A 22,741-nucleotide genomic window follows, 5' to 3' on the forward strand; every position below is an offset into this window, starting at 1 on the left:
AGGCAGAGAGGGTCGGATTAACTACACACAGATCCTGAGTTAAAGCACAGAGCCGACAGATAAAACACAAATAAACAGAATGGAGTACCGTGAATTAATGGACAGTCAATCAGGCATCAGCTATGTAGCCAAGTGATCATAGTGTCCAGGGGGCAGCCGTAGATGGAGCAGGGAGGCCTCCACTAAGCTAGCACGCGGCGTTTAAAGTTAGTAGCCCGGGGGGTGGTCTGCTCAGACGGAGGGGGTCTGCTCAGACGGAGGCCGGTTGAGGGCACAGCGGGTGGGGTATACGTCTGCAGACCAGACGTGGTCGTGTCGACAGAGAATCCAAGCCGGATGGCGATGGTGAAAGAGAGGTTGTGAATTGTAGAATTGTGTTTGCTAACTGGTGCTAGCTTCGTGGCAGTGGCGCTAGCTGCGCTAGCTGCAAGCTAGCTGTGAGGATCAGAAGTAGTGGCTCAGGGATTACGGCAGGAATCCGGCGTTGTTGTCGAGAGACAGTCCGATGCTGGTAAATTGGTGAGTAATATCCAGGCTAATAACAGGGCTGGTGTCTGTGCAGAAGGTGGCTAAATTAGCTTGTAGCTGATTTAGACCAGTTGTGATGGATTGGCAGGGCTCTGTGTCGGCAAAAAAAGGTCCAGGCCAATTGGCAAAATATGTATTGTAGCACAAGAATTAGCCGGAGGACCTCTTCGGCTAGCCGGGAGATTGGCCTAGCTCGAGGCTAGCTCAAGGCTAACTGTTGCTTGCTTCGGGACAGAGACGTTAGCCAGGAGTAGCCACTCAGATTGCAGCTAGCTATCTGATCCGGTGTAAAGGTCCAGAGCTTGCGGTAGTAATCTGGAGATTTGGTAGAGAAAAAGCAGTCCGATATTCTCTGGGTTGATATCGCGCTGTGCAGACTGGCATGTATTGACCAAGCTGAGGCTGGCTGGTGTCCGAGTTAACGGTAAAGACCACTAGCAGTGACTAACTGATAACTAGCTAGTAGTTAGTTAGCTGGCTAGCTTCTGATGGGGGTTCCGGTTCTAAAGTATAAAAATAGCAGATCCGTACCACATTGGGTGTTGGGGGTTGCAGGAGAGTATATTCAGTCCGTAGATGGAAAGTGAGATTAAAATATAAACGGAAAAAACGAGGAAAACGATTATTTACACGGGACAAGACAAAAACACACGTCCGACTGCTACGCCATCTTGGATTGAAAAATACTCTTGGATTGAAATGTACTCTAACCAACACTCCAGGGGCGCTGGTGACACTATTTCAAAAAATATTTAAACATTATTTTCCCAGGTAAGTTGACTGAGAACACATTCTCATTGACAGCAACGACCTGGGGGATAGTTACAGGGGAGAGGGATGAGTGAGTCAATTGTAAGCTGGGGATGATTAGGTGACTGTGATGGTATGGGGGCCAGCTTGGGAATTTAGCCAGGACACCTGGGTTAACACTCCTACGATAAGTGCCATGGGATCTTTAGGTACCACAGAGAGTCAGAACACCTGTTTAACATCTCATCCGTAAGACAGCACCCTACACAGGGCAATCATTGCCCTGGGGCTTTGGGTTATTATTTTTTAGACCAGAGGAAAGGGTGCCTCCTACTGGCCCTCCAACACCACTTCCAGCAGCATCTGATCTCCCATCCAGGGACCAACCCTGCTTAGCTTCAGATGCAAGCCAGCAGTGGGATGAAGGGTGGTATGCTGGTGGCTGCAAGTCATGTCAGCAGTCTGTCTCATTATTGTATTCAGATCTACTTCGAGGGACTCCTCAATGTGCAGAATAGCAGAGATTTACTCCATGTGATTAAACATTCATGCTGGGGATTCTAGAGGATTGGAGCGTGCCCTAGCCCCCTGAACTCACAGCCTGAGTGCAGAGAACTTGTAGAGGCTGTCTCCACTGCAGAGAGAGAGAGTGAGAGAGAGAGCCTCAGAGCCAAAGATGCAAAAATGTGATCTCTACTGTTAAATCACAAATTCCAGTAATACCATATCTGTATTCTGTCACTAAAACGTACTGTGATGTGTAATGTGTTTGCATCTTGTCTCATTCCCTCCATTCATCCATCAGTGGATTGAATGCTTTTTTGTGTAAACTCCTCTTATCCACCAATATCCTCTGTGGAGGAAATCCATCAGTGTCCATCACAACAGGCCGGCCCTGGCTGGACGGTATAGGATTACCCTCCAGTCAGACAGACTAGCTTTCCCATTATCGTGATCCATAACGGCCATGGTCAGAATCCCTATTGAAGATGATGGTATCATTGAGACTAGGAAGCCTGGCTAAAGCACATACAGTATTTATCTGACATCACTCCTGTAACTCAAACTCCTAATGAGTATCCTTTAGTTTCTCATTGCTTATCCACTCTTATGCACTTCAGATAAACCAGTTCTTGGAGAGTTGGTTCATCTCAACGGTCCACTGTTCCACAGAAAGATTAATGATGACTTTTCTCGCCCAGCCTACTGTGGAGAGGATGTGGCTGTACCCTAGGTTGTGCACAGAGGAGTAGTTTGTAAATGTAGAAATCTATTGCCCAATTCCAAATAGAACCCTACTCCCTGTGTCATTTTCTGTGTAGATCTGAGAAGAGTGGATAGGTAAGGTTTAAAAAGTATGGCCAAAAATGCCACCTAGTCTATCATAAGCTTAGCTGGACATAGCTACAGTTGAAGTCGGAAGTTTACATACACCTTAGCCAAATACGTGTAAACTCAGTTTTTCACAATTCTTGACAAATAATCCTAGCAAAAATTCCCTGTCTTAGGTCAGTTAGGATCACCACTTTATTTTAAGAATGTGAAATGTCAGAATAATAGTAGAGATAATGATTTATTTCAGCTTTTATTTCTTTCATCACATTCTCAGTTGGTCAGAAGTTTACATGCACTCAATCAGTATTTGGTAGCATTAACTTTAAATTGTTTAACTTGGGTCAAACGTTTTGGGTAGCCTTCCACAAGCTTCCCACAATAAGTTGGGTGAATTTTGGCCCATTCCTCCTGACAGAGCTGGTGTAACTGAGTCAGGTTTTTTCGGCCTCCTTGCGCGCACATGCTTTTTCAGTTCTGCCCACAAATCTTCTATGGGATTTAGGTCAGGGCTTTGTGATGGCCACTCCAATACCTTGACTTTGTTATCCTTAAGCCATTTTGCCACAACTTTGGAAGTATGCTTGGGGTCATTGTCCATTTGGAAGACCCATTTGCGACCAAGCTTTAACTTCCTGACTGATGTCTTGAGATGTTGCTTCAATATATACACAATTGTCCCCCCTCATGATGCCATCTATTTTGTGAAGTGCACCAGCCCCTCCTGCAGCAAAGCACCCCCACAACATGATGCTGCCAACCCCGTGCTTCACGGTTGGGATGGTGTTCTTCGGCTTGCAAGCATTCCCCTTTTTCCTCCAAACATAACGATGGTCATTATGGACAAACAGTTCTATTTTTGTTTCATCAGACCAGAGAACATTTCTCAAAAAAGTACGATGTTTGTCCCCATGTGCAGTTGCAAACCCTAGTCTGGCTTTTTTATGGCGGTTTTGGAGCAGTGGCTTCTTCCTTGCTGAGCGGCTTTTCAGGTTATGTTGATATAGGACTCGTTTTACTTTGGATATACAGTGGGGAGAACAAGTATTTGATACACTGCCGATTTTGCAGGTTTTCCTACTTACAAAGCATGTAGAGGTCTGTAATTTTTATCATAGGTACACTTCAACTGTGAGAGACGGAATCTAAAACAAAAATCCAGAAAATCACATTGTATGATTTTTAAGTAATTAATTTGCATTTTATTGCATGACATAAGTATTTGATCACCTACCAACCAGTAAGAATTCCGGCTCTCACAGACCTGTTAGTTTTTCTTTAAGAAGCCCTCCTGTTCTCCACTCATTACCTGTATTAACTGCACCTGTTTGAACTCGTTACCTGTATAAAAGACACCTGTCCACACACTCAATCAAACAGACTCCAACCTCTCCACAATGGCCAAGACCAGAGAGCTGTGTAAGGACATCAGGGATAAATTGTAGACCTGTACAAGGCTGGGATGGGCTACAGGACAATAGCCAAGCAGCTTGGTGAGAAGGCAACAACTGTTGGCACAATTATTAGAAAATGGAAGAAGTTCAAGATGACGGTCAATCACCCTCGGTCTGGGGCTCCATGCAAGATCTCACCTCGTGGGGCATCAATGATCATGAGGAATGTGAGGGATCAGCCCAGAACTACACGGCAGGACCTGGTCAATGACCTGAAGAGAGCTGGGACCACAGTCTCAAAGAAAACCATTAGTAACACACTACGCCGTCATGGATTAAAATCCTGCAGCGCACGCAAGGTCCCCCTGCTCAAGCCAGCGCATGTCCAGGCCCGTCTGAAGTTTGCCAATGACCATCTGGATGATCCAGAGGAGGAATGGGAGAAGGTCATGTGGTCTGATGAGACAAAAATAGAGCTTTTTGCTCTAAACTCCACTCGCCGTGTTTGGAGGAATAGAAGGATGAATACAACCCCAAGAACACCATCCCAACCGTGAAGCATGGAGGTGGAAACATCATTCTTTGGGGATGCTTTTCTGCAAAGGGGACAGGACGACTGCACCGTATTGAGGGGAGGATGGATGGGGCCATGTATCGCGAGATCTTGACCAACAACCTCCTTCCCTCAGTAAGAGCATTGAAGATGGGTCGTGGCTGGGTCTTCCAGCATGACAACGACCCGAAACACACAGCCAGGGCAACTAAGGAGTGGCTCCGTAAGAAGCATCTCAAGGTCCTGGAGTGGCCTAGCCAGTCTCCAGACCTGAACCCAATAGAAAATCTTTGGAGGGAGCCGAAAGTCCGTATTGCCCAGCGACAGCCCCGAAACCTGAAGGATCTGGAGAAGGTCTGTATGGAGGAGTGGGCCAAAATCCCTGCTGCAGTGTGTGCAAACCTGGTCAAGAACTACAGGAAACGTATGATCTCTGTAATTGCAAACTAAGGTTTCTGTACCAAATATTCAGTTCTGCTTTTCTGATGTATCAAATACTTATGTCATGCAATAAAATGCAAATTAATTACTTAAAAATCATACAATGTGATTTTCTGGATTTTTGTTTTAGATTCCTTCTCTCACAGTTGAAGTGTACCTATGATAAAAATTACAGACCTCTACATGCTTTGTAAGTAGGAAAACCTGCAAAATTGTCAGTGTATCAAATACTTGTTCTCCCCACTGTAGATACTTTTGTACCTGTTTCCTCCAACATCTTCACAAGGTCCTTTGCTGTTGTTCTGGGATTGATTTGCACTTTTCGCACCAAAGTACGTTAATCTCTAGGAGAAGGAGAACACGTCTCCTTCCTGAGTGGTATGACAGCTACGTGGTCCCATGGTGTTTATACTTGCTTACTATTGTTTGTACAGATGAACGTGTTACCTTCAGGCGTTTGGAAATTGCTCCCAAGGATGAACCAGACTTGTGGAAGTCTGCAATTGTTTTTCTGAGGTCTTGGTTGATTTCTTTTGATTTTCCCATGATGTCAAGCAAAGAGGCACTGAGTTTGAAGGTTGGCCTTGAAATACATCCACAGGTACACCTCCAATTGACTCAAATTATGTAAATTAGCCTATCAGAAGCTTCTAAAGCCATGACATCATTTTCTGGAATTTTCCAAACTGTTTAAAGGCACAGTCAACTTAATGTATGTAAACTTCTGACCCACTGGAATTGTGATACAGTGAATTATACGTGAAATCTGTCTGTAAACAATTGTTGGGAAAATGACTTGTCATGCACAAAGTAGATGTCCTAACCGACTTACCAAAACTATAGTTTGTTAACAAGAAATTTGTGGAGTGGTTGAAAAATGAGTTTTAATGACTCCAACGTAAGTGTATATAAACTTCCGACTTCAACTGTATATTATTTCTGGTTCCTGGGCTACAGATCGATTTAGAATTGAGCATTAAGATATTGAAATGTACCTGCCTGCTAACTGGTCTGCTGTCTGCCAGCAACAGACAGACAGACACAGGTAAGTATGACAGATCAATCAATAAACAGACAAGGGTGTAATCTCTGTTCACTGATCTCTCCTGTATTCCGGCTATCTCAGTCTGCAGCTCCAGCTTTATGTCTGCCAGCTTAGCTCTTTATTTACTGCTGTCTATTCTATACTTCTGTCTTTATGACTGTCTGTATTGTCTATCAGTCATCTTCCTGCCTTTTTCCATGCAAGGCATGTCTGTATTCAAGTGCTCTAATGCTGATGATGGTGAATGTTTTGTCATTCAACTATGGTCACTACATCAAAGATAAATGATCAGAGGTGGTTTGCTCACTCACATGGTAACTAGACCTTGGATCAGTATTTAGGATCATCATCATCTCTCATTGAGGAGGGAGGATAGTATTCATGATGCAGTATGTATGAGCTGAGCTCTCTGACACATTGGATAAAATACCTTTCTGATGTAACAAAATGTCAGGCATAGCTTATGTAGATGTGTTGGAGAGAGTATTTGTATTCATTTCATGGTGTGACTATTCTATTACTTTTGAATCCCCGCTAGGCTACTGAAAACTGCACAGCACTAGTTGATTCTCATAGACCCAGCCTGTGAATCTCTGAGTGGGGTGTCTCGGGGAGAGTTGTGATATGAAGAAAAGAAAAAACATTTCCAATTCTCGCATGCATATTAATACACAGTTGTACATGTGTGAAAAACGACAAATACTATTATATGACATGATTTCTAGGATATAGATATAAGAATGAATAGACGTCTTTCAGGCCCAGCAGACTCAAAAACTCATTCTCAGCCTGTTCATCTCATAAAAGAAAAATATGGAGAAAGCCAACTGTCTCACGGTGCCTTTAGAAATTGAACCGTTAGGCAAAACGTAATGTGATTGTACCGGCGCCAAATTAGCTGCCTGTCAATACACAAAAGAGCGCCAATTATAGCAGCCATATCTCTTTTATTGTCTCCTTTTCTCATACCAAGTCTTAATTTGCATACAAAAGGGGAATCATCCGCCCAATCATATAAAACGTCATTGACCAAATTGCCAGTTCATATTATTTTCAACATTCATTGCAACAGATTGTAATTGCACTTGAGTTATAGCCTGTAAGTCTCTCCTTTAGTTCATAATAAAATAACAATTCTGAAATTGGATAGTCCATCACATTTAGTCAGACAGAATTCCGTGACGCGCGTGTGTTGTATCCTGAAGTGTCCTGTCCCTCTTCTCTGGGTATCGGTCCTCCCCGCGTCCCTCGGTCCGCAGCAGGCTCCTCCGAACGGACCAGTAAATTATCATCCGACTGGTCTCTGTGCACCTCCTGCATGGTCTCTTCGTAGGTCGGCAGGTACTTCACCTCGTCATATGCGGGTAGCAGCACTGGCGAGGTGAAGTCCCCAAAACTGTATTCGGGGTACCGGTCCAGTAGGGAGTCCTGGGACGCGGTGACGTGTCCGTGGAAGAGAGAGGGCTCCTCGGGGTGTTCGGGGTGGGGGTGTCGGCGCGGCCGCGGGCAGATAATGCGCTGGATGAAGTAGCCCATTGCGAAAAGGAGCAGCAGGATCAGGATGCCCGATAGTTTGCGCGTCACCCAGCCCACGTTGTCGAAGAATATATGCAGCGGGAGCTTGCAGCAGCGCACCATGGAACTCGCGCTACCGTTGCCGGTAACAGTAGGGGGGCAGCACTGCTGGCCCTCAACGCACTGGACGTCCCCACAGCGGCGGAGCGCGTGGCAGGAGGAAATCACGACCGCGGATAGAAAGGTGATGCTGTATATGCACGTTCTGCTGCCGGTGGATAGATTAAACATTATGTCCATTTACTAGTCGGTTCGTCCGGTTAGGATAGACCTGTGCGTGCCTGCCGTCTGGTTCCTCTTTTGGTGAGAAAGAGTCCACAGCAGTTTTAGCTACTATGTCTGCTGCCTGTTTGTTCCAATCCTCTTCCTTCATTCGCTCTCCGGAGACAGCTACTGCAGAATAATATAGCCACCAGCTCCTCCGGTTCTGCGAGTGAGACGAGTACCCTCTTCTACAGGGTGTGAGTGCGCGGGACAAGAACCCCAGTAAGCAAAATGACGTATTTTCAGTTGAAGTCAGGTGCATTCTAGGTGCTGAGTGAAAGGTGAAAATACGTATTTTCCGGTTGTCGGAAATATGTATTTTCTAGACGTTAAATAAGTATTTTGGGGATGTTGAAATCCAGTGCATTTTAAGTGCTGAAACAAAAGTGAAAATACGTATTTTTGGTATTTTCCAAATGTAAAAAAATATGTATGTTCCACATGTTGAAAATACAACATTAGCAGCAGTAAATTCTATGGACACATTTCAACTGCACATAAAATGCATTCGGAAAGTTTTCAGACCCCTGACTTTTTCCACATTTTGTTACTTTACAGCCTTATTCTTAAATTGATTTCCCCCCTCATTAATCTACACACAATACCCCATAATGAAAACAGGTTTGTAGACATTTTTGCAATTTTATTAAAAATAAAATAACAAATACCTTATTTACATAAGAATTCAGATCCTTTGTTATGAGATTCGAAATTGAGCTCAGGTGCATCCTGTTTCCATTGATTATCCTTGAGATGTGTCTACAACATAATTGGAGTCCACCTGTGGTAAATTCAATTGATTGGACATGATTTGGAAAGGCACACACCTGTCTATATAAGGTCCCACTGTTGACCGTGCATGTCAGAGCAAAAAACAAGCCATGAGGTCGAAAGAATTGTCTGTAGAGCTCTGAGACAGGATTGTGTCGAGGCACAGGTCTGGGGAAGGGTTCCACAAAATGTCTGCAACATTGAAGGTCCCCAAGAACACAGTGGGCTCCATCATTCTTAAATGGAAGAAGTTTGGAAACACCAAGTCTCTTCCTAGAGCTGGCTGCCCGGCCAAACTGAGCAATCAGGAGAGAAGGGCCTTGGGTCAGGGAGGTGACCAAGAACCCAATGGTCACTCTGACAGAGCTCCAGAGTTCCTCTGTGGAGATGGGAGAACATCACAGAAGGACAACCATCTCTGCAGCACTCCACCAATCAAGCCTTTATGGTAGAGTGGCCAGACGGAAGCCACTCCTCAGTAAAAGGCACATGACAGCCTGCTTGTAGTTTGCCAAAAGGCACAGAAAGGACTCTTGGACCATGAAAAACAAAATTCTCTGGTCTGATGAAACCAAGATTGAACTTTTTGGCCTGAATGCCAAGCGTCACATCTGGAGGAAACCTGGCACCATCCCTACAGTGAACTAGTCATAGATGTCTAGGCTATGTTTCACAAGTTTGAACATCACAGTACAGTACGGCACAGTTCACTACAGTAGAGCACAGTCCAGTACGGTATGGTACAGGATTGTAGAGTTTTATTCAGTAGAGTAGACTACAGTAGAGTTCAGTATAGTACAGAATAATTTATTACAGTAGTGTACAGTACAGTATGGTTTAATTAATTAGAGTATAGCACAGTACAGTAGAGTTTAATACAGTAGAGTAGAGTACATTAGAGTAAAGTAGGATACAATAGATTACACTATACTTTACTATTATTTACTTTATTTACTATATTCTACTGTATTGTACTGTACTCTACTGTACTATACTATGTACTGTATTGTAGGCCTACTGTACTCTGCTGTGCTCTACTGTACTGCATTGTGCTGTACTGTTCTGTCCAAACTTGGGAAACATAGATGTCTATGATTGGCTCAGATTTGGACCGGACCAATTCTGAACCAATTGTAGACGTCTATGTTTGCGCCAAATCAAGGCCGGTCTGGACCAAATCTGAACCAATTGTAGACGTCTATGTTTGGGACAAATATAGGCCCGTCCAGACCGGACGACTGTGGACATTGAAATCAAGGCCGGTCCAGACCGGAAAAAATCTGAATCAAGCATAGATGTGTGGGGTAAGATTAGCTCAATCATTGCAGGTTCTGAAGAGCAAAAGTGTGTAAAGGGTTTTGTTCCAGACCAGCTCATACCTGAATACAAATCATAGCCTATCACCGTTGCCACCCCCGTGCTTCACGGTTGGGATGGTGTTCTTTGGCTTGCAAGCCTCCCCCTTTTTCCTCCAAACATGACGATGGTCATTATGGCCAAACAGTTCTATTTTTGTTTCATCAGACCAGAGGACATTTCTCCAAAAAGTATGATCTTTGTCCCCATGTGCAGTTGCAAACCGTAGTCTGGGTTTTTTATGGCAGTTTTGGAGCAGTGGCTTCTTCCTTGCTGAGTGGCCTTTCAGGTTATGTCGATATAGGACTCGTTTTACTTTGGATATAGATACTTCTGTACCTGTTTCCTCCAGCATCTTCACAAGGTCCTTTGCTGTTGTTCTGGGATTGATTTGCACTTTCGCACCAAAGTACGTTCATCTCTAGGAGACAGAACATGTCTCCTTCCTGAGCGGTATGACGGCTGCATGGTCGCATGGTGTTTATACTTGCATACTATTGTTTATACAGATGAACGTGGTACCTTCAGGCGTTTGGAAATTGCACCCAAGGATGAACCAGACTTGTGGAGGTCTACAATTTTTGGGCTGATTTATTTTTTAAATTTTTTTATTTTAAATTTATCCCCTTTTCTCCCCAATTTTCGTGGTATCCAATCGCTAGTAATTACTATCTTGTCTCATCGCTACAACTCCCGTACGGGCTCGGGAGAGACGAAGGTCGAAAGTCATGCGTCCTCCGAAGCACAACCCAACCAAGCCGCACTGCTTCTTAACACAGCGCGCCTCCAACCCGGAAGCCAGCCGCACCAATGTGTCGGAGGAAACACCGTGCACCCGCCCCCCTCGGTTAGCGCGCACTGCGCCCGGCCCGCCACAGGAGTCGCTGGAGCGCGATGAGACAAGGATATCCCTACCGGCCAAACCCTCCCTAGCCCGGACGACGCTAAGCCAATTGTGCGTCGCCCCACGGACCTCCCGGTCGCGGCCGGCTGCGACAGAGCCTGGGCGCGAACCCAGACTCTGGTGGCGCAGCATAGCACTGCGATGCAGTGCTCTAGACCACTGCGCCACCCGGGAGGCCAGGGCTGATTTATTTTGATTTTATCATGATGTCAAGCAAAGAGGCACTGAGTTTGAAGATAGGTCTTGAAATACATCCACAGGTACATCTTCAATTGACTCAAATTATGTAAATTAGCCTATCAGAAGCTTCTAAAGCCATGACATCATTTTCTGGAATTTTCCAAGCTGTTTAAAGGCACAGTCAACTTAGTGTATTTAAACTTCTGACCCACTGGAATTGTGATACAGTGAAATATAAGTGAAATCTGTCTGTAAACAATTGTTGGAAAAATGACTTGTCATGCACAAAGTAGATGTCCTAACCGACTTGCCAAAACTATAGTTTGTTAACAAGAAATTTGTGGAGTGGTTGAAAAACGAGTTTTAATGACTCCAACGTAAGTGTATGTAAACTTTCGACTTCAACTGTATAACACATGCTCCACTCTCAATTTGAAGTTGAACTAGTTGACTGATGCCAAGGCAGTGGCTGCTAAGGTAGCAGCTGTGGACCAGAAGACTGCATCGAAGGCAGCACTGGTCCACACTTGCCTTGTCTGTCAGGTGAGTAGTATTGGTTGGTACTGTGTGTGCCAAGTTTATTATTTGTTTCAAACAGTGAAGGCTGGTGGGAATGGAACGGTATCAAACACATTAAACATATGGAAACCACATGTTTGACTCTGTTCCAACATTCTTTTCCAGCCATTACAATGAGCCCATCCTCCTATAGCTCCTCCCACCAGCCTCCTCTGGTGTCAAATTTGAATTCAATCTAATCCACAGATTAACTTCCTCCATTTTGTACTTGACCTTTATAGACGCAGACCAGAATCAATTCAAGCAGAACTTTGAGAGCAAGCATCCCAAGTCTCCAATTGTCCCAATACTGGTTGATGTGCAGGCCTAAGTGACCACATTCACTGAAATGGACCTACAGCTTGGGTAAGATTCTTCTATCATTCACACACAGTAGACATAGTGTAAGCCGTCATGTTGTCAACAAAAGGCTGTCCTCAATGCTTAAGTTGTATTTGGTATGGCTTAATTTCTGGAAATGCTGTGATCACGCATTGTCTTTAATGTTGTGATTCACAGACACACGATGACCACGATTTGAATGCTGCAACTGAGACTGCATGAGGGACACACAGAGACCCTGTGTATGACTGGATATTTGTGACAACGACCTAAAAGGGCTGCAGAGGCACACCAGCCCCCATTTTGTTTATTCCACAGCCAAGCATCCCTCTAGCTACCCCTTATTCCACAGTGCCTTTTATGCCCCATGGTCCCTCAACATCAGACATTTTGGAACTCTCCATCTTATCTCTATAAACCCACCCTAACTTCACCCATTTTCTCTATGCTGCTTCCTACATTGGTTCTTCTCCTGATTTGATAACGTCTAGACTAAGTTACAAAGTGTTGTGGTGTACTGTTTTTGTTACTTTTTTTTCACCAGTGTAATACTGTCCTGCTTATTTTGTGGTTCAAACTGAATGCAGTGGTAAATGTTCTGCTCACAACTGACATCAGCGATATGGGCCTGTTACATTGACAAGAAGGGTGTTGATATAGCTGCGTTCAGCCATGGCTTCCTTGTTTTGAGTCTATTGAGTGTGTTTCTTATTCTGCTGGAGTTGACCTAGTATTTTATATTAAACCTACCTTACATATCCAGTTGTTTCTCCATTTGTAACTCACCCACCAAAAATCACAATATGCTGTTTTACATGTTGTGTTATTTGTGCTGGTTTAATTCCTAAAATGGAAAATAAGAAGAATATGTGTGCTCTCTGATAGTAATAAAAGTTCATATGGTGATCTTCGATGTCCCAGGTTTGTAGCATTGATTAATAAATAATTTAATCTTTACTTCAAGTCAGATGTTTATATGTTATGTATGAAAGGCATATGTATGCATTGTTTAGTATTTTTGTTTATTTATTACAATGTCATTGTTGGAGTTCAGGTGTTTGACGTGATTGATGGGTGACTAGATGCATTCTTATCAAATAAATATGCTTATTCATGATAATGTATACATTCTGCAATGAGTTAATCTGGCTTTGAATTTGCAACAGAACATGGCAACAAGTTCATTCTGAATAGCTTTAATACAGCAGTGGATTCTGACACCATGAAGGGAAGTAGATTTCACCTCGTTCATATAGTTGGCAGAAATTATAAGGGAAATAAAGACCTCCGCTGGCTGAAGGAGAAGAGGATATGGTAAAATAAGGGAATGTTGCTAATATCATGTAGGTGGGTAGCTAGCTACTTTGCAAAAGTATAATATTCATGGCACAATGTAAATACCTGACTGTTACTAGGATGGTATTCTGTACAAGACAGAAGACCAAATGCATAAATAAACCAGCACATATGACTTTCTATTTTCATTGTTCATTTTGGATCAAAGTAGCTAGCTAGCTGACAGCAAAGGTGTCCGCTAGAGATGACGTGCAGGAGCTTGCAGAGATTTGTAGTCTTGCATGTTTTCTACTTTGATGCTAATTAGTATTTTTGAATCTGAGAGTAAATAGAGATGAATATATTGATAAAAGTAAACTTGTCCGTGAGAGATTTACACAGTTATCAAAATGTCACACCAGTGAAAGCCTACATGAAACACAGACCTTGTTTGAAGTGGTTCTAAAATCCCCTATGGGAAAAATTAATGGTGAAAAAACGTTTAGAACAATTTCCTTGTTTGACAGCTAGGTTATATGGGTATTATGATGTGTCCACTGTGGCGCTCTATTCCTATGGGGGAAATTAATGGAGAAAAAACTTTTGGGGATAAACTTCAAAAATAAGGTGTGAGGTTAACACAGGCTTAGGAGATCTTATACATTTTGTTCTATGAGATAATATCAGTCAGTTAACATGGCCTTTATGAATTATGAAGCCTTTATGTGCTTTTTTAAATTACATAAATGCTTCAAAATTCACAAGAGGTGACGTTAGCTGATGAAGTTTATCTCATAGAACAAAACGTATAAGATCTCCAATGCCTGTGTTTACCACAGACCTTATTTCGGCATTTATCCAAAAATCCCAAAATAACTCCTTTCATGTTCCTGTAGGCTTTGTCCAACGAACCATGGTGGAATTAGTGCCTACAAAAAGACGGCATTACTATTGCTCTCTATTAAAACCAGTAGATAAGGATAGCGCTGACGTCATCCAAGCATTCCTGTGTAAAACTCCCGATAGCGCATAAAGCTGGAAGCATTGAATTTGAAGCGCATTTTTTTATATATTTTTATTATTATTACATTTCTAATTACATGTCACGCCCTGACCTTAGAGATCCTTTTTATGTCTCTATTTTGGTTTGGTCAGGGCGTGAGTTGGGGTGGGCATTCTATGTTTTGTGTTTCTATGATTTTCTATTTCTATGTTTTGGCCGGGTATGGTTCTCAATCAGGGACAGCTGTCTATCGTTGGCTCTGATTGGGAACCATACTTAGGTAGCCTTTTTTCCCACCTGTCTTTGTGGGAAGTTGACTTTGTTTAGGGCACATAGCCTTTGAGCTTCACGGTTTGTTTTTGTAATGTTTATTGTTTTGTTCGGCGTCTTGTTTAATAAAGGAACATGTACGCTCACCAAGCTGCACCTTGGTCCTCTTTTTCCAACAGTCGTGACATTACAACACATAAACTAAACAACATAGGACATCACTACATTGATGTTTCTTTAGAGAAAATATACAATAACACTAAAATAAATATAAAAAATAAATAAAATCAAAAATTAAACACGTTAATTGAGTTTCAAAAGTTAAAGTACCTAAAATAAAATAAATAGAATAAGGTCAGGGCTGAGTGGGGCTGAATGACACAAAAAAAAAAAAAAAATGCTAAAGATCATGGTGAAAGTGGCCGTAACTAGCAAAGGATCATGGTCGATGTAGTCGTTTTCATCGTGCCCGAGAGAGTCAACCGGGAGCCTTTTTTTATTTGGACATTCTGTCGATCGTAATTTACATCGGCTTTCTAGGCAGACCAGGGCTTTTGGCACTGCTAGCAGACCAGCAGAGCTCCTGACTTCACGCTCCAGACCGGACACTGGGGGCCTGGTCTGCCCACACTCATTGCTTGCTCCACCGCAGTTCACCAGCTGATGTAGGCTGTGTTTGCCAGGTGGGACCCAACCTTCCCACTGCTGAACGCAACCTTCCCACTGCTGAACAGAACTGCGCTGCGCATCGGTTCTGCTAATATTATTTGTGCTTATCACTGAAAAGCTTTAAATCTCTCCAAAAACTCTTGTCCAGTCCACTTAGTCAGATTCTAGTCACAGAGAATTTCTCGTTTTAGTCAACTGAAATTAAATCAATTTTTTCTGGGACTAATATTTTCGTCACTATTTTTGTTGTTGAAATTAACACTGTTAATGTGTGGGAGGTGAACACTCACCTGAAACTCCATAAGAGGGAGTTGGACCTGGTACAAGATACATTTTCTGTAGTTTGCACTGCATCCCACGGTGACAGACCATTCTCTCAGCGACTGAATGGGCATGGAGAGTCACTGTGCTCCTCCCTTTCCTCTCTTAACCCGTGAGTCTGTCACTTCACTTGATACAGGTGTTCATTAGCTATCAGTTCCATTGTTTCCTGTAGTTTTTATAGTCTCTGAACTTGTGGCCTTTATTTTCTGTTTGGCTGTAGCATAAACCCTGCAAGTGGAGATCAGACCGTGGCTCAAAGGAAATCAATTGGGTTTATGAGCAGAAGCTTACTCCAAAAGGCCATTGAGGACATTGTCAGTCACTTGACCTACCTCCCAGCCTCCCATCTACGGAGTGCATCTTGGGTGGTGGTGGAAATTGTCACCAATCTGATTCTTAGCATTGGAGCCAACCCTGCAGACTCCTCTGAGGAAGAGGGATACACCAGCATTGCATTGGTCAACCTGATCATGTGGGTGGTGATGTCTGTGCTGCAGGACCAGGCGGGTACTCTGCACTTCACAGATGCTTTCAATGATACAAAGCAGCTGCAGATCCTCTTCTCCAGGCCTGTGGGATTCAGGATTGTGAGCTCTATACTTAATGACCTGCTGAGTGTGGCTGGTGGCCCCATTGCCCTGAGAAAAGCCTTGAGTACTGGAGATAGCAAAGTTACCGGAACTGTCATGAAAGCTGATCTCTCTAAGTGTCAAATAGCTTAACACATGTAGCCACAAGACTAGACCCTCCTCCTGTGTAAACCTTTGCTATATACAGAACTCCGAGACACACCTTGGCAGTAAGCCCCCTCTTGTCTATGGAGAACTTCTTGTGATTGGTTCTGCCACTCTGCACACTATTGTGACCAAACTTCTGCACCAAATATACTGTGGTGCCCCAAAGGAGGATGCCAAACTCTTCCTGAGGCACTTGCCCTTTCTGGATGATCTGAAGAACCACCTTGGAATGTCAGTGGCTAGTGGAGAAACAGAGGTAAACTTCTACTTGAAACCAGCAGAGGCAAAACAGATTGTAGCCTCTGTCTATGATCAACTGGCCTAGAGCTCAGAATCCAAGATGATCCTTCAGTGTAGTGTCTCCTCCAGGAGCCAAATGGTGTCCAGAGACATCGCCTGCCTGATTGTGAGAGCCATGATGAAACTCCTTCCCAATATGTATGGACAGTAACCTGTGAGACCTGGATACTGTGGAGAGCACAAAGCTGTGAGCTACTGGACACTAACGTCTACTGGTAATGTCCCTTATGCCTCATTTCTGGACATCATAGACAAATGTGTCCATACCATCTTTCCAATTGAACCTGCCATGTGAATTGTGAAGATGTGAGGAAGACGAGTTCACCAAAGCTCCAAAGAGCAAGGCTCTCCTGCGAGGGTTAAATAAACTACCTGGATTGTGAAGAGAACCTGGGCCAGGTTTCCTCTGAGCTGCATATGTTACAGAATTCCATGCTTACCAACTCAATATTGATGCCTTCATGTAGGATGGATGGGTGTATAACGCGAACGTCTAGCAACCCAAAGATTGCGTGTTCGATTCTCATCACGGACAACTTTAGCTAATTAGTAATTTCGTAACTACTACTTTTGAGCTACTTTGGAACTACTTAGCATGTTAGTTAACCCTTCCCCTAACCTTTAACCAGTGGCAATTTTAGCATGTAAATCTTGGTGGAGCAAACTCAACCAAGGACTATGATGGTGACAAACAGTGCCCACAAACTGTTAGGGCCTACATAAATCTGTCCCAACAGCAGAGCTTTCTTTTCAGCACCATGGATTGAATCCTAATCATTGCTACATCTGGCTATCAGCGGAGGCTTGTCTGGCAGCGAAACAGTTCTTTCAGCCTCATTTACTGCCTTTTTTAAAAACATAGCTGATATGGCTGATTTGCTTAAACAAATGTAGTTTCTACTGACAATTGAGATGTACAAACTATGGCATAAGGGAATGATGACAGGATATGAGGCAATCCGTATTTCAATGAAAACATTAATGACTGAGCTAAGACTATTTATCACTACTCACTATGTATTCAGCACTTTTGAAATGGGCCGATCTTACAGTATTCTCCCAGTACACCAAGTCAGAACCGTATGATAAATAAAGGGGGCATATAAACAGACAATGAAAGCTCTTACAATATTCAATGATTGCATTTCTTTATTTTTTTATTCAAATATTTTTTATTGAACACGCACAAGAATGGTGTATAGGTATAAAAGACAAGTATGCAATTCTTATCTAAACATAAAAGAGCAGACAGAAACAACAAGACCCAGAGTTCTAGGTATAAAACAAATATTACAAAACAAGACATACAGAACAAGGACAGGTAGAAAGAAAGAGGGTAGATGTCACCCCACCCCCTTATTCCCCTCCCCCCTTATTCCCCCCTATTCCCCTCCCAACTGCTCGGGTGGCGGGGCCAGCACATGCTGCCCAAAGGTAGATTCAAATATTACAATTGAGAGTGCGTTAAAATGTACAAATTCACAGCGCCGACTGGTCCAAGTAAGAGAGGAAAGGCTGCCAGATTTGATCAAATGTTGATAATTTATTGTTCAGAATATATCTAATTCTTTCTAAGTGTACACTGTTTGCCAATTCGCTGAGACATAATTTGGTAGAGGGAGCTTCCCTCCTTTTCCAAAACCAGATTTTTTTTTGTTGCCAAAATGAGACTGTAAGAGATGAGTTGTTTTTGAGGGTTGGTTAATCCGTTTAGGGAATCAGACACTCCCAGGATTATCAGAAGCGGGCCTGGGTCTATTGAAGTCTCCAGAACTTCAAAGAGGATCCTAAAAATTCCACACCAATAACCATACAAGTTAGAGCATAGGGCAAAGCAGTGGAGTAGTGTACCCTGCGCAGCCTGACATTTATCACACATAGGGGATGTATCAGGAAATATCCTATGCAGTTTGGTTTTGGAATAGTGTAATCTGTGTAATACCTTGAATTGTATGAGACGATGTCTGGAGTTAATGGAGCAGGTGTGGATATACTCCAAGCTATCTTCCCAGTCTGCCACCGAAATGTCAGTCCCTAGTTCTTCCTCCCATTTTGCCTTAATGGCATCTGTTGAAGGTATGCTAACATGCTAAATGCTAAAAGTGTCATATATACGAGATATCAGTTTGTCTGAGGTGGGGCATATTTTTATGCATCCGTCAAACATGGAAGGTTTAGCATTCCCAAATGTTGGGAGGTGTTTTCTAACATAGTCTCTAATTTGTAGGTATCTGAAAAAGTTACTTCTGGGAAGATTATAAGTTTCCCATTGCAACTCCAAGGAGGCAAAGGTCCCTTCTATATATAGATCCCCTATGGTATTTATTCCTAGCTCTCCCCATTGCTCAAAGGTGTTATCAAGGTTAGAGGGGGCAAAGGAGGGATTCCTGGCAACAGGGAGCATGAATGATATTGGTCTAAGATCAAAGTGGACTTTGATTTGCTTCCAGATTCGGGACTGTGCTATGTATAATAGGATTGTTACGATAAAGTGACATCTCCAGATGTCAAAATCAGACAAAATCACAGCACCAATAGAGAAGGGGTGACACTCCTCCCGCTCCATACTAAGCCAGCTGGATGACGGAAGTGCGTCATCCAGCAAAAACGTAACAGCGCTGAGGATAGTGGCCAAATAGTAAAATGTAAATTTGGGAGAGACAATCCTCTTTCCATCTTGGATTTACAGAGGTGTTTTTTACCTATCCTGTGTGTTTTATAATCCCAGATGAAAGGATTGATAATTGAGTCCAGTTGTTTATGAAAGATTTAGGTATGAATACTGGGATGTTCTGGTATAGGTAGAGCAGCTGTGGGAGGAAGACCATTTTAATGGCATTAATTCTTCCGAGCAGAGAAATTGGGAGAGTTCTCCAAAATTGTATGTTTGCCTTGAGTTTTTGCATCAGAGAGGGGAAATTCTCTTTAAATAGTGGTATTGGTAACTACAATTCCTAGGCAGGTAAATTTTTCAGAAATTTAGCCAGTAGGTGTTTTGCAACCGTATGGGCATTAATTCGCTCTTGTTCCAATTTATTCTGTATCCCGAGAAGCTACCAAACAAATGAATCACATCAAGAATAGCTGGTATACTAGCTTGGGGTTCTGTTACATAGAGGAGAATGTCATCTGCGTATAGGGAAATCTTATTTAGAGTATCTTTAGTATTATAGCCATGTATTGCTGCATGAGATCTGATCGCCTGAGCGAGAGGTTCAATAATTAGAGCGAAGTGCATAGGCGATAGCGCATAACCTGCCTTGTCCGTCTATAAAGGTTAAATCAGGGCGACAATGATTGGTTAGTGAGTATTCTCGCACAGGGGTTCCTATATAAAAGCTGGATCCAATTTATGAACCCATCTCCAATATTACATTTCTGTAGGACCTTGAATAGATAGGACCACTCAACTTGGTCAAAGGCCTTTTCGGCGTCAAGAGATATAACGGCAAGGTCCACGTTAGGTAACCTCTGAGAATACATAATGTTGAAGAGGCGCCTGAGATTGAAGAATGAGTTTCTGTTAGGGATAAAGCCAGTCTGGTCCGAATGGACCAATTTGCCAATTAAAGTGCTAAGCCTGTTAGCCAGAGTTTTTGCTAAAATCTTTTGGTCTGTATTAAGGAGAGATATTGGTCTATATGACCCTACCTCTTCCGGATCTTTACCCTTCTTATGTATAATTGTAATGAATGCCTCATCCAAAGTAGGTGGGAGAGCTCCATCCTCATTGGCCTGAACCAACATTTTGTGCAGGTAGGGAGAGAGCATGTTGCTGAATGTTTTATAGAATTCACCGGGGTATCCATCTGGGCCCGGGGTCTTGCCACTCTTTAGAGATTTAATTGTTTCTCGAATTTCTCCAAGAGATATTTCCTTATTCAGGAAGTTAGAATCTTCCTGGTTCAGGGCAGGGAGATTATAGTCCTCCAAAAAGTTTTGCATAATTAACCTCTCTTGGGCACGTGAGATGGTAGCATCCCAGCTCTTCAACAGCCAGTGAAACTGCTGGGCGCCAAATTCAAATACAGAAATACTCATTATAAAAATTCAGAAAACAAAACATATTTTACATAGGTTTAAAGATTAACTGCTTGTGAATCCAACCACAATGTCAGATTTTTAAAATGCTTTACGGCGAAAGCATACCTTACGATTATTTGAGAACATAGCCCACTAGACAAATCATTACAAACAGTAGCCAGCCAGGTAGAACAGTTACACAATTTAGAAATAGAGATAAAATGAATCCCTTACCTTTGATGATCTTCATATGGTTGCACTCAGCAGACATTCATTTACTCAATAAATGTTCCTTTTGTTCGATAAAGTCTCTTTATACCCAAAAACCTCAGTTTTGTTCGCGTGTTTTCTTCAGTAATCCACAGGCTCAAACTCAGTCAAAACAGGAAGACAAAAAAATCCAAATTGTATCCGTAAAGTTCATAGAAACATGTCAAACGATGTTTATATTCAAAGCTCAGGTTGTTTTTAGCCTCAATAATCGATAATATTTCAACCGGACAATAACCTTGTCAATTTAAAAGGTAAACAAGAAACGCACTCTCTCGGTCTGGCGCAGGAAAAAGCTCTGTGACACGGCAGGGTCCACTCATTCAGACTGCTCTTACTTCTTAATTTTTCAGAATACAAGCCTGAAACAATTTCTGAAGACTGTTGACATCTAGTGGAAGGCATAGAAACTGCAATTTGAGTCCTAAGTCAATGGATACTATAAGCTTTGGAAATATGTACATTGTTACGTCATGCCAATAAAGCAAATTGAATTGAATTGAATAGAAAACTACAAAACCAAAAAATATATACTTCCTGAATGGATTTTTCTCAGGTTTTCGCCTGCCAAATCAGTTCTGTTATACTCACAGACACTATTTTAACAGTTTTGGAAACTTTAGAGTATTTTCTATCCAATCTACCAGTTATATGCATATCATATATTCCGGGCCCGAGATGCAGGCAGTTTAATTTGGGCATGCATTTCATCCAAAATTCAGAATGCTGCCCCCTACCCTAGAGAAGTTAAGGGGTTAGGATCCGCTTTAGATGTATATAGAGTCTCATAAAACTGACGGAATCTGTCATTGATGTCTTTGGGGGAAGAGAGTAATTTCCCAGATGCAGATTTAACTTTGTGAATCATTCGGTCACTCACATGTTTTCTAAGTTGTCTGGCGAGTAATTTGTGTGGTTTATCACCAAACTCAAATTATTTTTGCTTGGCATAGAGAAAAGATTTATCAATTTTAGCTGAGAGAATCTGATTATATTCAAATTTTAAAGAGGCGATTTTTTAAAAATGTTTCTCCATAGATGGATGGCTAGCATTTTCCCTATCCAGTAAGTGAATTTGTCCCTCCAATTCTACCAATTTTCCTCTGTTTTGCCTACTCCTGGTAGCCTGAAAGGAGATGACACAGCCTCTCAAATAAGCCTTCAGTTTTCCCCACAGTAATGCTCAATAATGCTGGTGTTGTCGTTGGTATCAAAGAAAAATGTAATTTGGTCTTTAAGATGTTCACAGAATGTTGGTTCTGTGAGGAGCTGAGGATTCTACCTCCAGACCCTCTCGTTTGGTACGATGTCACCCAATCTCAGGGAGAAGGTGAGTGGACTGTGGTCAGAGATAATATCATGATACCTCACATTACAGGTATAGGGGAGTAATTTCGCATCAACCAAAAAGTAGACAATTCGAGTATAAACATTGTGAACATGAGAGTAAAAGGAGTATTCCCTACCCGTAGGGTTAGAGATCCTCCATTTATTAAAAAAGTTAGAATTATTTATGTCGGTATTCAAGAATTCGCTTGAATAGGAGGTAGTGTCACGAATCCCGCCGAAGATGGTGCATCTCCCTGTTCGGGCGGCGCTCGGCGGTCGTCGTCACCGGCCTACTAGCTGCCATCGATTCCCTTCTTTTTGTTTCTGTTAGTTTGGGCTGATTGGGTGCACCTGTTTTGAGTTTAGTTTTGTGGGTAGGCTATTTAAGGGCAGTAGGCCCGCTGGCTTTTGTGCGGGCTTGTTTTCTGTTATTTGGTGTTGGATTTTATGTGGATACTATTTTTCCCGGACAGTTTAGTCCTGTGTGTTTGGACTGGTATTTTCATGCGCCCGTGTGTTGGGCATGATCGTTTTCACTGTCGACAGGA

General features: G+C 42.6%; 1 protein-coding gene and 1 pseudogene across 1 annotated transcript; one reads left to right on the plus strand and one right to left on the minus strand.

Moving 5' to 3' along the window:
* Positions 1-14,687, plus strand: part of LOC139548692 (intraflagellar transport protein 80 homolog) — a 113,469-nt pseudogene extending 98,782 nt beyond the window's left edge.
* Positions 6,974-8,125, minus strand: LOC139548918 (uncharacterized membrane protein C3orf80 homolog). Its single transcript, XM_071358873.1, has one exon. The coding sequence runs from the start codon at positions 7,856-7,858 to the stop codon at positions 7,208-7,210; it is 651 nt and encodes a 216-aa protein (XP_071214974.1). The 5' UTR covers positions 7,859-8,125; the 3' UTR covers positions 6,974-7,207.
* Positions 14,688-22,741: the final 8,054 nt, after the last annotated feature.

This window comes from Salvelinus alpinus, chromosome 22 (assembly GCF_045679555.1).
Source record: "Salvelinus alpinus chromosome 22, SLU_Salpinus.1, whole genome shotgun sequence".
NCBI lineage: Eukaryota > Metazoa > Chordata > Actinopteri > Salmoniformes > Salmonidae > Salvelinus > Salvelinus alpinus.